This window comes from Sebastes fasciatus, chromosome 23 (assembly GCF_043250625.1).
Source record: "Sebastes fasciatus isolate fSebFas1 chromosome 23, fSebFas1.pri, whole genome shotgun sequence".
NCBI classification, from domain to species: domain Eukaryota; kingdom Metazoa; phylum Chordata; class Actinopteri; order Perciformes; family Sebastidae; genus Sebastes; species Sebastes fasciatus.
The window spans coordinates 20699476-20715419 of NC_133817.1; the positions used below are offsets into that span (position 1 = coordinate 20699476).

Genomic DNA, 15944 nt, shown 5'->3' on the forward strand with positions numbered 1-15944 from the left:
TGTCCACAATAGTCCAGATACTTCTGTTCCACTGATGATTCTCTTCTGGTGACCTCTTGATTTTTCCTCCAGCTCAAACATCATGACCAGAAATCTGTAATCAATAGTCAATCAATTAGTCCATCAGCACTAAATTAATTGACAAATATTGTGATAATCGTTTAGTCATTTTTTAGTAAAACACGCAACTTTTCTCTGTAAATATTTCTCTGTATATACGTACATATAAATATATATATAAATATACATACACACACAGACACATATACACATATATTTACGCACACATACAGTATGTATATGTATATATAAATACACATATGCCGCAGCTCCTGCTGGTAGAACGCAGAGGCTTGTCTCCGCCCAGCTCCGCCAGGTTCTGGATGTTCTGGTCTGGGTTCCTCTGAGCCGCCAGCAGCAGCAGCAGCAGCAGCAGCTTCACCTTCTCCAGCTTCTCCTTCGGCACGCCGACATCCAGCTGCGACTCGTCCACACCGAGGTCAGAGGTCATGCTGCTGGTGGCGGCGATGGCGAGCTGCAGCATCTGGTCTCTGAGTCTCTGAGCCGTCTGCTGGTCTCTCAGGAACCCAGCAGCTCTGACAGTTCAGAAACCCTTCAGAGGCTCCAGACCGCCAACCCTCGCCTCCGCACACTCAAACACTTACCTGGACGATTAAACAAAGGTGATATTTGTGCTTCAGGACTGACAGTCTGGTTCATTTTCACACCTCCTGATACACAGTGAGACACATCCAGACAGGATCTGGATCAGACGATTAAAACACTAAAGCAGACATATCTGTTGTTTCCGTTGTTTTGTTTTTTATTGTTTACAACAAGGCTACATCACCGATGATGTCATGGTGTCAGTCTCTCCGTCTCATTACCCAGAGTTCACTCTGTCTCACTTTGTGGAAAAACAACTAAAAGTCAACCAAAGTTAAAAAGGTCAAAGGTGACGCCAAATCCTCCAGCATTAAGCCTCTACAGGCAGCCGCTCAGCCAAGAGCATCATGGGAAATCTTTTGGCTCTTTGTATGGCACGGACAAAAAACATCACGACCAAAGTCCCAAAAATAAATCTTCTCTTAAAAACTGTTGGCCAGGCACGTCCTCCGATTGATTACCGATGAAGATCCAGCAGGACTGATCCGCATCGGTTCACTTAGTGAACTCCTGACCCCTAGTCCAGACCCCGCCCACCTGCTGGACCCGACCCCGCCCACCTGACACCTACTGTAGGTGAGGTCAGGTGAGGTCGGGGGTCGGGGTGGAGGACTCAGTCTGTCCAATCAGTCCTCACTCTGTCAGTCCATCAGAGTGATTCGTCCTTTTTCACATTCAATGTCCTTCCTCCTCCATCACCATCTCCACCATCTCCACCATCTCCACCATCTCCATCATCTTCATCATCTTCATCTCGTCCCTTTGGATCCTCGTCTGCAGTCGCAGCTTTTTGCCGTCACCTCTGAATGTTGGTCAACAAAAGATTTAACCTGAAGAAGAAGAAGAGACAACAGCTGATTCACTCCTCAACATCTGGATCACTGCTTCACTCAACATCATTAAATGTCCTGATAGAGGACACACACCTGGTGGACAGGTGTATGTCCTGATAGAGGACACACACCTGGTGGACAGGTGTGTGTCCTCTATCATCAGTTTATTAGAGAAAAAATGTTTCAGTGATGAACGTTGGCATCAAAATGCTTTTACTGAAGCTGTAGGTTTTAATATCTACAACATGTTTCTGTGTGAACACTTACCTGGTGTAGTTTGAACACTTACCTGGTGTAGTTTGAACACTTACCTGGTGTAGTATGAACTCTTACCTGGTGTAGTATGAACTCTTACCTGGTGTTGTGTGAACAGTTAGCTGGTGTTGTGTGAACAGTGACCGGTGTGAACGGTTACCTGGTGTTGTGTGAAGGTTGCAGCTATCGGAACAGTCTGGTGAACTCTCTGATGGCCCAACACACCTGTTTACACTCCTCAGCACTGAAGAGAAGAAGAAACACAAACAGGTGTGAAAGATGTTATCTCTATGGTTACAGACAGCCGTCTCTGTCCCCCGTTTGTAATAAAACACCTGAACAGAACCGTTTGGTCATTTTCTGGTCCAACTACGTTAGTTCATCTTTTCATATTAATGAGGGCTGGTTTGGCAGCTGATGAGAAGCCGTGATGTGACTCATGAGAGTCAAACAATCCAGCGGTCAGTGGAACACTGTAAGTTGTTTGTTGTTGTTGTTGCTGGTGTCTCACCTGGTGACCTGTTTGTGGAAATCAGTCAGCTGTTTGTGAGTGACGGTCACGGCTCCTCCTGACGTCTCCTTCGGTAAACCTTTCAGAGAATTTTCTAACCAGCGACAGAACGTCTGAAACAAAACACACACCGAGTTTAGACACACCTGGGGAACGAGCGGCGACACACCTGAGAAAGCTGCTGCTCTTTCTACTCACGGGTCTGTCGAACATCATGACCTCCCACAGCACCTCGGCGACGTCCGGCAGCGTGTACGGCGGCAGACAGAAACAACACGAGTGCATCAGCTGAGTGACGAGTTGCTGACCGTGCTGCTCCATAGCCTGACCAATCAGCTGCTTCCTCACCTCAAAGTCCTCCTCATGCTGCAGACAGAGGACAAGGTTAGAGGGTTAGGGACAGAAGACAGACATTATAATCGTGTTCATGGTCCAGAGAGAAGACAGTGGACATCAGTAGAGTCAGTAGGGTCAGTAGGGTCAGTAGAGTCAGTAGAGTGAGAAGGGTCAGCAGGGTCAGTAGAGTCAGTAGGGTCAGTAGGGTCAGTAGGGTCAGTAGGGTCAGTAGGGTCAGTAGGATCAGTAGGATCAGTAGGGTCAGTACTCTTAATCTGTTTATTTCTGCTGACTCACGTCGTTAGCGACTCCGGTGTGAATGAGGTCTCTGACAAACTTCATGACGCTGCAGTTGGCGTCTCGGTGGTCCAATGAGGTGGCAGCGATTGCGCACTGAATGATGTGAACGATGATGCTGCTGCTGAGTAAAGTGACGGGACTCCTCTGAACAAACCTGAACAGACAAAGAGACGGGTAGATGTCAGGTAGATATACAGGTAGATATACAGGTAGAAGTCGGGTAGATATACAGGTAGTAGACAGGTAGATATACAGGTAGATGTCAGAGGATGTTCCTGAATCAAACTTCAGTAGATAAATCTATTCAGGTGAACCTGCAGACTCACCTGGTGGCCAGTCTGAACAGGTCATCTACGGTGTCAGGATGATTCCTCAGACCATTCTGCTGCTCCAACAGCTGGAAGGTCGGCATACACAGAGCCTGGAGGAGGAGGTAGTCACCATTATCATCATCATCATTGTGTTGGTGCGTTTACCTGGTCTACAGGTGTGTTGTGTTTACCTGTAACATATCAAGCAGTCCCTGCCTGCAACCCTCCTCCATGCCATACTCGTCCACCAGAATGCTGCCAAGGTAGAGGAAGCAGGAGTGTGGATACACCTGGTACACACTCACCATCTGATGACACCAAACATCCAAACAGAAAAATCAATGACATGTTTTAAAACTGACACGTGAACATGTCTGTTAAAGCTAACATGTGAACAACAGTAAGAAAGGTAATAATTCTCTAACTTTAGTTCTTTAGGTGTGTTTTTATCACCTGAACTAACAGAAGAGATATGACTGGCTTTAACATCACTGATTGATCATGAAATCCAATCAGTCCTCGTCAACTCTTTTCATTACACATCAGAAAAGAGTTGAGGAGGACTGATTGGATTTCATGATCAATCAGTGATCATGAAATCCAATCAGTCCTCCTCAGCTCTTCTCATTACATATCAGAAAAATAAACCAGCCCAGGTGTGTCTCACCTGAGTAACGAGCGGCTGCAGCAGGGATGCGGAGCCTTTCCCGACACATCGTACAGCGAACCTGAGACAGCGACAGCATCTCTCCACAATCCTGTTATCAGCCTGATGAGTGTTCAGAGTCTCCGACAGCACTGGCCAGATCTACAGGTGAGTCACATGATACAGATAGGATTCATATCTACAGGTAAGATATGTTCATAAAATAGATCATCTGATCTACAGGTGAGTCACATGATACAGGTAAGATTCATATCTACAGGTAAGATATGGTCATAAAATACATTATCTGATCTACAGGTGAGCCACATGGCACAGGTAAGATATACTGTATATCTATAGGTAAGATATGTTTATAAAATACATTATTTGATCTACAGGTGAGTCACATGACCAGTCACAAGACGCAGGTAAGACGTAAAATACTTATACAAGTGAAATCACAGGTAAAACGTATCACTTAACATATGTGATCGGATCTACAGGTAGGTCACATGATTGAGGTTATTTCTTAATGAAATCATTTGTTAATGTGTAAATATACAGCAGGTGAGATGAGGTGAGTTCAGGTGAGCTCAGATGTTTTACCTCCTGAATGACTTTCTGACAGGGGTGAGTCTGTCCGTTCTCAACAATGGGGTTTGTGTGTCTGTAGGAAAAACAAACAAAATTTATGAACGCATTCACCTTCTGCTGCTTCCTGAATTCAAATATAGTTGGAAATTTGATTACAGGTAAATTGACAGGGAAACTCACCTGAAGATAACAGCCAGTCGGTCAAGCCAGACGGTGGGATCAGCTGATTTACCGTTTGTAGATTCTTCAGCCAAAAGCTGAAAAGAAAACCCCAAAACTCTGGTTTTAGTTTGAATATTTGTGCTTTTATTCTGTCGTAAAGACAGGTGAGGGGGACAGACAGGTGAGGGGGACAGACCGGTGAGGGGGACATACCGGTGAGGGGGACATACCGGTGAGGAGGACAGACAGGTGAGGGAGGCAGACCGTTGAGGGGGACAGACAGGTGAGGGAGGCAGACCGTTGAGGGGGACATACCGGTGAGGAGGACAGACAGGTGACTGACCTTTTTTAGAGCCATGACCTGAACAGCACAGAGATCACTGAGACACTCTGCGATCTTCTCCAGAGGAAGACGAGCCAGGACCAGAGCTGTACCTGTAAAGGTAAATAAACACTCATTGTTATATATGTGTGTGTGTGTGTGTGTGTGTGTGTGTGTGTTGACACAGCTCTGAGCCTACAGGTGTATTGACCTGATGATGTCACTACAGGTGTATTGACCTGGTGATGTCACTACAGGTGTATTGACCTGGTGATGTCACTACAGGTGTATTGACCTGGTGATGTCACTACAGGTGTATTGACCTGGTGATGTTACTACAGGTGTATTGACCTGATGATGTCATTACAGGTGTACTGACCTGATGATGTCACTACAGGTGTATTGACCTGATGATGTCATTACAGGTGTACTGACCTGATGATGTCACTACAGGTGTATTGACCTGATGATGTCATTACAGGTGTACTGACCTGATGATGTCATTACAGGTGTACTGACCTGATGATGTCACTACAGGTGTACTGACCTGATGATGTCACTACAGGTGTACTGACCTGATGATGTCACTACAGGTGTATTGACCTGATGATGTCACTACAGGTGTATTGACCTGATGATGTCATTACAGGTGTACTGACCTGATGGTGTATTGACCTGATGATGTCACTACGTGTGTATTACAGGTGCACTAACGTACCTTTAAGCAGTCCTACAGCGGCCTCAGTGGACAGGGCGAAGGAGTCGAGGGCGCGAGCGATGTCCAGCAGACCCTGGAAGTGTTGAGCCATGTGATCTCTGCACACTGAACAGATGTTGTGGATTGCCTTCGCTGCTGCTGACGCCAGAGTTTTCTCTCTGAGACCTTTCATCAGATAGTTCAACACGGGGTCTGACAGGAAGAGGAAATACAGAGTCGGAGTTTAAAAAGGTCCACCTCACAGAACCAAGACAATATAGATAGGTTCCCTTTTACAAACAATCAAGGATACATAATATTATAATATGCAATATTTTATATGGAAGTAGATGACGTTTCTCTCATTCATTGAAAACAACAGTTGCAGGTCTGAATGTGATTAGGTCAAACCATTAAAACATCCATCTGAACCACAACCAGCAGCAGGATTTAGTTTGAAATCATGAACTCGTACCGAGAAATCTTGGGTTTCTGTCCACGACCTCACTCATCTCTCCGACCAGCTCGATGCTCGTATAACGAACCGCCATATGGACGCTTTCCGGAAGTAAAACCACCTGCTGCAACACCTCCGAGAGCGTCGGGTTGTTCTCTCTGAAAGATAAACACAAACTGATTTTAACTTTAAATGTATTAATGAAATGTGTTCCTGACAGCGTCGGGTTGTCCTCTCTGACAGTAACAGATTCAAAGGAGGTAATCAGTTTATACACATTTTAGAGAAAGAGAACCACAAGGCAGGAGGATTAGGGTTAGTGGAACAACTGGTATCTTTAACATGTTTCAGTATTCTCTCAATATTTTCATCCCGTACTGAAGGAAACAATATAATATAATATAATATATGATAAAATTAATCTTCAGATACTCACGGATCAACACTTTTAGCGATCGCAGCCATGATGAATAGAACGGCTTCCGTCACCTCCCAGGAAGGGTTCCCTTCTTTTAACGTAGAATATAACTGAGAACAAACAGAGAACGTCTTTTAACGTAGAATAAAACTGAGAACAAACGGAGAACGTCTTTTGAAGTAGAACGTCTTTTGAAGTAGAACATGACTGAGAACAAACAGAGGAGAACATTTAAGAACATAATCTATGCACATGTTCACTCAATAGAATACCAGCCTTGTGTTGTGGATTAAAGCCGAGGTTACCTGAGAGAAACACTCCATGGATCCAACCAGAAAAATTACGTCTTTAACGAGGTCAGAGACTCTCATCCTGAACTCCCCAAAATCATCGGTGTCCTCTGGGATCCCCTCCTGTCGGGTCAGAGCAATTTACACAGTTAGACCATTCACATCAGCGTTTCTCCCAAAAAATGATGGGATAATAAAGCCAGACTAATTAAGTTCTGGTTGAGGATTTCATCAGTTATAGGTGGTTCTCTGTAGACCTGATCAGGTGACTTACATGGTCTGGATCCAGTTGACAGTGTCGGGCCAAACAGTGCAGAAGTCTCTGGATGTACGGTCTGAAGATGGTGTGGAGAGCTGCGTCATTTATTTTATACAGATGTTCTCCGAGACGGTACCAGAAGTTAAAGGAGATCTCTACAACCTGGATCAGAACAAAGACCAGAACACAGGGAGACCAGGACAAAGGATTATTATCACTAGTTAAAGGAGATCTAGTAGTAGTGTCAGTGTACTGGTGTTGTGGTCATTTCCGTATCTCGCACTGCGGGTGTTGTAGTGTCAGTGTACTGGTGTTGTGGTCATTTCCGTATCTGCACTGCGGGTGTTGTAGTACTAGTGTACTGGTGTTGTGGTTATTTCCGTACCTTGTACTGCGGGTGTTGTAGTATTAGTGTACTGGTGTTGTGGTAATTTCCGTACCTTGTACTGCGGGTGTTGTAGTACTAGTGTACTGGTGTTGTGGTTATTTCCGTACCTTGTACTGCGGGTGTTGTAGTATTAGTGTACTGGTGTTGTGGTTATTTCTGTACCTTGTACTGCGGGTGTTGTAGTATTAGTGTACTGGTGTTGTGGTAATTTCCGTACCTTGTACTGCGGGTGTTGTAGTATTAGTGTACTGGTGTTGTGGTAATTTCCGTACCACGTACTGCGGGTCTTGTAGTGTTAGTGTACTGGTGTTGTGGTTGTTTCTGTACCTCATACTGCGGTTGTTTTAGTATTAGTGTACTGGTGTTGTGGTTATTTCCGTACCATGTACTGCGGGTGTTGTAGTGTCAGTGTACTGGTGTTGTGGTTATTTCCGTACCTCGTACTGCGGGTGTCCTGCACAGATCAGCAGCAGCTCCAGTGTCCTCAGGTCTCCCATACCCTGGCCTGGACTCCTGACGGTCGTCTCTAAAAATGTCTCGCAGAGTTCGGTGAAGATCCTGCAGTAGTTCAGCACTCTGAGGGGCACAAATCAAACTGTTAGCACCGATCGTACACTCAGCAACACAGTCACAAAACCATCTCATGTGTGTCCTCACTTGTCAAGGTCTTCCCGGGCCACGGCCATGTGATACGCCGTCTCCAGCGTCAGAACGCCCTGGAAGAGCTGCAGAGCTAACGCCATGTTGGTCTCCACGTTTTCTATGGCGTAGAGAGCCGAGCAGACGCAATCGGACGCCGACTCGTGGAGGTTGGTAGATGTTTCATCCCTCTGCTGTGGAATCACAGATAGAACGCTGCCTTGTAAGGAATGTGACGGTTTCATACATACTTTTAGATGATGCATGACGATCCTTGATGTAAACAGGAAGCGGACGTCCCTGTAAACCTGTCAGACCAGTATAAACGTGTGACTCTCACCAGGACTTGGAAGAGGACCATGAGCAGCTGGTTACTGGCCATGAAGTTACTGTCCAGGACTCCCAGGTTGAACCAGCTGCCCAAACAGCGAAAGACCTTGATGAGCATCTTCTCATCGCTACCCGCCTTCTCCACACACGACGTCTACAACAAAATAGAAACAATAGAGTCAGGGTTATTACTGTTTCAGTCTTAGATACTCATTTATGTGTCAGCGACAGAACGATAAAGACCGTGGTCTTGTTGCCATCATTGTCCCTGGTGTTTACACCACAAACTGCACTCACCGTCTGACATTACAACAAATCAAAGACTGGAGATCTCAAACAAAAACGCAGACAATCAATAAACATGTTTAAGAAGGAGACGAGGTAGAATGTAAACAGAAATATATTTATTAATAACAATAATAATAATCACATCATAAAACACAACACCAGTGAAAATTATTTTAGACGCATAAAGGAAAGAAAACACTTTCATTTGTAATTTTAAAGTTCTGATGTGATGAAAATGTGGTGAAATACACTCTTCAGGAAGAGTAAACCAGAGACAAACTTTACCGTTAGAGGTAAGTAACTGGGTAGATTTAGATATGAAAAAATACTGAATCACGTTACTATTTTAACTTTTTAGTTGTTTTAGTATTAATAGTTGTACTATTAATAGTTCATAGTTTTACTATTAATAGTAAATAGTTTTACTATTAATAGTTCATGTTTTACTATTAATAATTCACAGTGTTACTATTCATAGTGCATACTTTTACTATTAATGGTTCATAGTTTTACTGTAAATAGCAAACTGTTTTACTATTAATAGTACACAGTTTTCCTATTAATTGGTGTACTATCAATAGTTCATAGTTTTACTATCAATAGTTCATAGTTTTACTATTAATGGTTAATAGTTTTATTATTAATAGTTAACAGTACCATCCATGTAACGTAGACTACGTTAGTATATCTGCATCCATGTAACGTAGACTACGTTAGTATATCTGCATCCATGTAACGTAGACTATAACGTTAGTATATCTACAGCAAATGAGCGGCGGCCTGCCCGCTGCAGAGGTGAAGGACAATGCGATTGTACCATTATCCACCATCCATGTAGCGTAGACTACGTTAGTATATCTGCATCCATGTAACGTAGAATATAACGTTAGTATATCTACAGCCAATGAGCGCGGCCTGCCCGCTGCACAGGTGAAGGACAGTGCGGTTGGAACGTTATCCAGCGTAGCTGAAAAAGAGTGAAACTAACCAGCAAAGTGACGACGGTGCTGGAGTAATACGCCAGATCCTCGATGATTTCTGTCCTACGATTGGCTCCGATTCGTAGAGATCGACTGTGGACTTCCTCCGGTAGCACAGTGAGAATCTCTATGAGGAAGGGCATCGAGCTGATGTCATTGTTGTACCTGAGAGGGGGGGCGGAGACATGGACAGGTGAGTCAGAACGTCAATATCTGAATCTGTTTTTACAAACACAAACATGTACACCTGTCTGTCAAATCTCACTGCAGGTGTGAAAGTTACAGGTAAACGTCCTGCAGGTGTGAAAGTTACTGGTAAACATCCTGCAGGTGGGAAAGTTACTGGTAAACATCCTGCAGGTGTAAAAGTTACAGGTAAACGTCCTGCAGGTGTAAAAGTTACTGGTAAACATCCTGCAGGTGGGAAAGTTACTGGTAAACATCCTGCAGGTGTAAAAGTTACAGGTAAACATCCTGCAGGTGTGAAAGTTACAGGTAAACGTCCTGTAGATGCTTTAAAACCCCAGTGCAGGTGTGAAACACGTCTATGACCATCAATGAGTGTTTTTGGAACCAAACAAAGCTGTAACAGTCATCTGTTGACTGATCCGGCGTCCATATTTGTAGTTCCTGCCTACAGTCAAAAACATGCACTTTATGTAATCATTCAGTTGTTTGGTTGTGTGAATTCTTACTTTTCTATGAGCGTGTGAACACATCCTTTCCACGAAGCCATCTGAAGGGCGAGATCTGCTATGGCTAAAGCCAGCTGAGAAAACAAATCAACAAAAACAAGATCAATTAAGTGATTTAAACACTTTCATTTACTGGATAAATACAAGCAGACCTCCTCTTCAGCTCTGTTCAGGTCTGATGATACTCAGTTATATCAACCGTAAAGACATATATCAATTCTAAATTAAATTATTACTCATTATAAATACTTATATAAACTTTAAAGACTTATATAAATTATTAATAAAATGATGACTCATTATATATACTATAAAGATTTCCTTCTTGTTTTGTCTCTGTTGTAAACTGTGAAACCAGCAGCTGATGCAACCAATGAGTGGAACTAGCAAGAAAACACTTCCTGTTGAAACGTGTCAGAACAGTGTTCATGAAGTTCCTGGTTCGTCCCAAGGCCTATGGAGAGGAAGCTGGGTCACGCCTCATATCTAAGGGGGTATTACACATGCGCAGTCAAATCTGGCCTGCACTCGCCGAATTTGAGCCAATTGCAACGCACGACCGCAGCTTCAGTTACACTGCGCATGTGTTATACCCCATACCTCAAGACCCATGTCCGCCTGTGACCCAGCCTCCTTTCCATAGGCCTTGGTTCGTACCTGGTTACTTTAACAGCTGTTCAGTGTTCACACCTTCAGTTCTCACTGTTCAGTATCTGTCAGATTCAAGGTTTCATTGATCAGAAACGATCCCATAATGTTGTCATGGTAACATGAGGAAGTGATCAGCTGTTGACACTCGTCAGGTTGTGAAACATGAACCTGATGTTATAACATGAGTTACAGTTACAGAGTCACAGAGAGACTGTTTACACTCTAGGTACAGACCATTACAGGAACCTTACTGGAACATTACAGGAATGTTTCAGGAACATTACAGGAACCTTATTGTAACATTACAGGAACATTACAGGAATGTTACAGGAACTATACAGGAACCTTACTGTAACATTACAGGAATGTTAGTGTAACATTACACTAACGTTGGAGTAATGTTACAGTAACGGTTCTACTACCAGCAGGTGAGACGTGTTACCTGTGTGACGATGTTCCTTATTGTTATAATGAAATAGTTCACTAGATGTTCCTTATTGTTATAATAACAGTTCACCAGATGTTCCTGATTGTTATAATAACATAGTTCACTAGATGTTCCTGATTTTTATTATAACATGTTATAATAAAATAGTTCACCAGATGTTCCTGATTTTTATTATAACATGTTATAATAAAACAGTTCACCAGATGTTCCTGATTGTTATAATAAAATAGTTCACCAGATGTTCCTGATTGTTATAATAAAATAGTTCACCAGATGTTCCTGATTGTTATAATAAAATAGTTCACCAGATGTTCCTGATTGTTATTATAACAGTTCACCAGATGTTCCTTATTTCTATAATAAAATAGTTCACCAGATGTTCCTGGTTGTTATTATAACATGTTATAATAAAACAGTTCACCAGATGTTCCTGATTGTTATAATAAAATAGTTCACCAGATGTTCCTGATTGTTATAATAAAATAGTTCACCAGATGTTCCTGATTGTTATTATAACAGTTCACCAGATGTTCCTTATTTTTATAATAAAATAGTTCACCAGATGTTCCTGGTTGTTATTATAAAATAGTTCACCAGATGTTCCTTATTATTATTATTATTATAATAATAAAATAGTTCACCAGATGTTCCTGATGCTGTACTTTTGACTGTGACTCATGGTCACCGTTACACCTCTACCACCAGCAGGTGAGACGTGTTACCTGTGTGACGATGATGGGCGACAGGTCTTTGAGGTTCTGGATGTGGGTCAGCAGCGAGTCTCGCAGTGCATTGTGGGTCTCGGGTGGAAGCTCGAAGAAGGACGTTTGGATCTTCATCTTCATCGTCTGAGCAGCAAAGTAACACGACTCCACGTCCTGTTTGAGCTGCAGCAGCTGATCGGAGATCTCCCACGCGTACATCTGTGGGACAGGAAGTGATGTCATTACACCTGAGAAGCTCACTGCAAACTTTATTATTAGTCGTCATTTCTCTGCATTATATTTGCTCTGGCCTGGACCACAGCCGTTTACTCAGACCGGGTAGACCAGGTAGAACCCCCAGACTTAAAAACACATCTGGAACATCTTTCTTAAAACATTATATTATTATTATTATTATTATTATTAATAATAATAACATTAATGGTAATAATAATGATATTAATAATAACGGTAATAATGAAGATAATAATAATGATAATTATAATATCAATTATAACAATATTAACAACAACAATAATGATAAAAATAATAATCTTTGCTTTTATTATTAGTTTTTCTCTGTAAAATGACTGTAGTTTGTTAAGAAAAGTACTGAACACAAAGTTTTTATCATTATTGTTATTGTTATTATTATTATTATGAATTGACATGAAGGAGAACATGTCATTGTCCCCTCAGGTTGGGAACCACTGATCACTAGGACAGGATATTGTTGTTCATGACTTCTTCTGTGGTTTCATATTCTCTCAGACTTCAGACCTGTTCAGACCTGGTCAGACCTGATTAGACCTGATTAGACCTGGTCAGACCTGGGCCCCTTCACACCACCAGGTTTCATTATATTTGTATGTTCCTGAATATGAAGCTACCAGCACAGTCTCTAATCTAAAACCCGGACTCTGATCCTGGTCTGGGTTTCTGCTCTCAAATCCAACAAACCACCAAAACATAAAGTAACATCTGTGTTTCCAGCAGACCTCCAACAGGTCTGGACAGGATCCAAGGAGACCTGCCTGTAGACCTGAACCTGAACCTGAAGTAAGGGTTACACTGGTTGATGTGGGATTTCTTAATGTCCCAATGTAGCCTGTTGGTCACACGAGGACCAGAATCTGCTGAACCAGATCCATCAGACTGACTCTGATGAAAACAAACACCACCACAGCAGTAAAACAGCAGTAAACAGAAGTCACGAGTGTGAACCTGAACCCAGACCTGGTCTGGTTTCAGCCACGCCCTGATACCAACACTTCCTGATCATAAAGTCCCACCAAACAGATGATTAGTGTGAACCCCTCAGGGACCACCTTGATGGTCTGGACTCGGTGCCGGATCACAGATGTGGTAGTCTAACAGTCTCTCCGAGGATCAGATCAGCTAACCCAGTGGAGAGCAGCGTTTACCATGCAGGAAAGCTCAAATGTGACATTTTTTTTGCTGCAGTCTGGTTTAGGGCCCTCCTGGCCTCGGTGACCAGAGCCAGGCCCGAGTCAGCGGCCACTATAGCGGGTCTAACTAACCTGTTTGACTCGTGTGATGAAGTCAGACACTGAACTTTACTGCAGCAGTGCTATTAGCCGTGCTAGCATGCTAACAGAGCTAGCACAGTGGGCCTCTGCTGAACTCCTCTGAGACTCAAACACACAGCAGCTCCGTCTCCGGCTGAATACACGCGTTTTAAACACGTTGCTATTAACAACACCGCGGTTCTGTTGCCGTGGTGACCTGATGGCGGACCGTTAACGACGCTACACATCTCCGCTAACAGTTAACAGTCGCTGTTTGGATCCATTCATTTAGCTAGCTTAGCTTAGCTATGATGCTACCGTGAAGCTGCGGCTCCTCTGAGACTGCGCAGTTCGGGTTCCGCTGTCCTCTGTAGACCAGCTAGCAGACTAAAACCCGGTCCAGGTAGACCGCATTGAGTCCACCTCAGCACCTCTAGTCCTCCACACCGCCGGTTCTCCCCAGGCTCCGCTCTCTCACCGGCCTCTCCCCATTTTCTCTTACCGATCTCTGCAGCTCTCCGAGCCACACGGACGCTCGCTCCTTGCCGGCCGGGTCCGGGTCGTGGTACAGGGCCTGGACCGCCTGGTAGACCAGAGACAGGTTCGGTTTGCCCCCCTCCATGGCTGGGCGTCAGAAGCTGGGCTGAGATAAGGCAGAGAGTTGAGCAACACGGCGGAGCTGAGGGAGTCCTACACGGTCTGTATGTCGACCGCCATCTCGCACAGGCTTCCCGCGTGCAACCACGATCATGTCCCGGCAGGAAACACACGGGCAGGACAACATTAGTTCCGCTCCGTCAGAATGGGGGAGCGTTTCACACAGAGCGCCGCTCTGCTTCTGCTTCTGCTTCTTCTTCTTCTGCTTCTCCTTTTCCGGTTTTATGTCTGCTGGGATCCAGTGTTAAGCTGCACTACCGCCTCCTATTGTCATAAATACCCCCCTGAGACCACTTAGACCCGGTTTAGTCTTCCTTAGGGGGGTACAGGCGGTCTCTAGGGCAAGGGTGCCCAAACTTTTCCCTTGGAGGGCCAAAACTGGAACTCAATGTTGGGCCACAGGGGAAAATCAAACACCTATTTTATTGTATTATTAAGATGCAAAATGATACAAGGATCCCAAGTTCCCTTAATTGAATATGTTTTACATAGTTAGCCCTTTAAAACCCACCTGCTGAATACAATTGGGGTCATTTATACAATGTATGCATTTCCAAGACTGTTTAGGGACCCCAGTATGTAGAAATATTAAAATACACCATTTTTAGAATAGGCAAAAATAACACATGTATACTGAATTCAAAGAACTGCATGTTTTCCCCCAAACTGCATAGGATTATTATAAAGTGGGCATGTCTGTAAAGGGGAGACTTGTGGGTAGCCATAGAACCCATTTTTAGTCACATATCTTGAGGTCAGAGGTCAAGGGACACCTTGGCAAATGGCCATGCCAGATTTTCCCCACCAACATTTAGCCCAACTTTAGATGCTTCCCCCAACACTCGACCCCCTACAATTTGCATACCGCCCAAACAGAGGCACAGAGGACGCCATCGCCCACGTCCTACACACCGCCCTCTCCCACCTGGAAGAAAGGGACACCTATGTGAGGATGCTGTTCGTGGATTACAGCTCAGTGTTCAACACCATAGTGCCCTCCAGGCTCGTCAGTAAGCTAAAGGATCTTGGCCTGAACACACCACTGTGTGACTGGATCGTGGACTTCCTGACGGAACGCCCCCAGGTGGTGAGAATCGACAACCTCACCTCGACTTCACTGACTCTAAGCACAGGAGCGACACAGGGCTGTGTTCTCAGCCCCCTCCTGTACTCCCTCTACACGCACGACTGTGTGGCAACAAGAGCTTCAAACACCATCGTGAAGTTTGCGGATGACACAGCAGTTGTGGGGTTGATCTCCTTTGGCGACGAGATGGCTTACAGGGAGGAGGTAACCACCCTGGAACAGTGGTGTCAGAACAACCACCTCTCCCTGAACGTCTCAAAGACCAAGGAGGTCATCGTGGATTACAGGAGGAGGGGTTGCACTCACCCCCCAGTCACCATCAACGGTACAGCGGTGGAGAGGGTGGACACCTTTAAATACCTGGGTGTCAAAATCCATAAGAACTTGACATGGGCCACCCACACCTCCGCTGTAGTCAGGAAGACCCAGCAGAGACTGTACGCTCTGAGGCGACTCAAGACTTTCAGACTATACCACAAATCCTCAGGGAC

The 15944-nt window shown here is 44.2% G+C and overlaps 1 protein-coding gene across 3 annotated transcripts; it reads right to left on the minus strand.

Moving 5' to 3' along the window:
- Positions 1-800: 800 nt before the first annotated feature.
- tnpo3 (transportin 3) lies at positions 801-14482 on the minus strand. Of its 3 annotated transcripts, none has more exons than XR_012592588.1 (23): positions 14212-14480; positions 12199-12399; positions 10378-10451; positions 9691-9847; positions 8425-8568; positions 8103-8278; positions 7883-8021; positions 7073-7219; positions 6814-6921; positions 6527-6618; positions 6109-6248; positions 5655-5846; positions 4958-5049; positions 4633-4709; positions 4465-4525; positions 3880-4020; positions 3404-3520; positions 3228-3322; positions 2899-3055; positions 2464-2631; positions 2266-2378; positions 1855-1998; positions 801-1496 (listed from the first exon to the last, which is right to left on the minus strand). XR_012592588.1 is itself a non-coding variant. In XM_074624856.1 (23 exons), exons 1-22 carry the CDS (start codon positions 14329-14331, stop codon positions 1938-1940), a joined length of 2772 nt encoding a protein of 923 aa, XP_074480957.1. In that variant the 5' UTR covers positions 14332-14482; the 3' UTR covers positions 801-1496; positions 1915-1937. The 3 variants fall into 3 exon arrangements, 2 of the variants coding, with proteins under 2 accessions (XP_074480957.1, XP_074480958.1); XM_074624856.1 differs by having other exon boundaries at positions 1915-1998; positions 14212-14482; XM_074624857.1 differs by lacking the exon at positions 14212-14480 and adding an exon at positions 13722-13862 and having other exon boundaries at positions 1915-1998.
- Between the last annotated feature and the right edge of the window lie 1462 nt (positions 14483-15944).

Bases quoted from the DNA above. Each gene is read 5' to 3' on its own strand.
- tnpo3 (XM_074624856.1), bottom strand. From the start codon at position 14,331: ATGGAGGGGGGCAAACCGAACCTGTCTCTGGTCTACCAGGCGGTCCAG. The intron at 8,279-8,424 runs GTGAGAGTCACA...GTGATTCCACAG, and splicing joins TGGTCCTCTTCCAAGTCCTG to CAGAGGGATGAAACATCTAC. The intron at 2,632-2,898 runs GTGAGTCAGCAG...CTCTGTCTGCAG, and splicing joins ACACCGGAGTCGCTAACGAC to CATGAGGAGGACTTTGAGGT.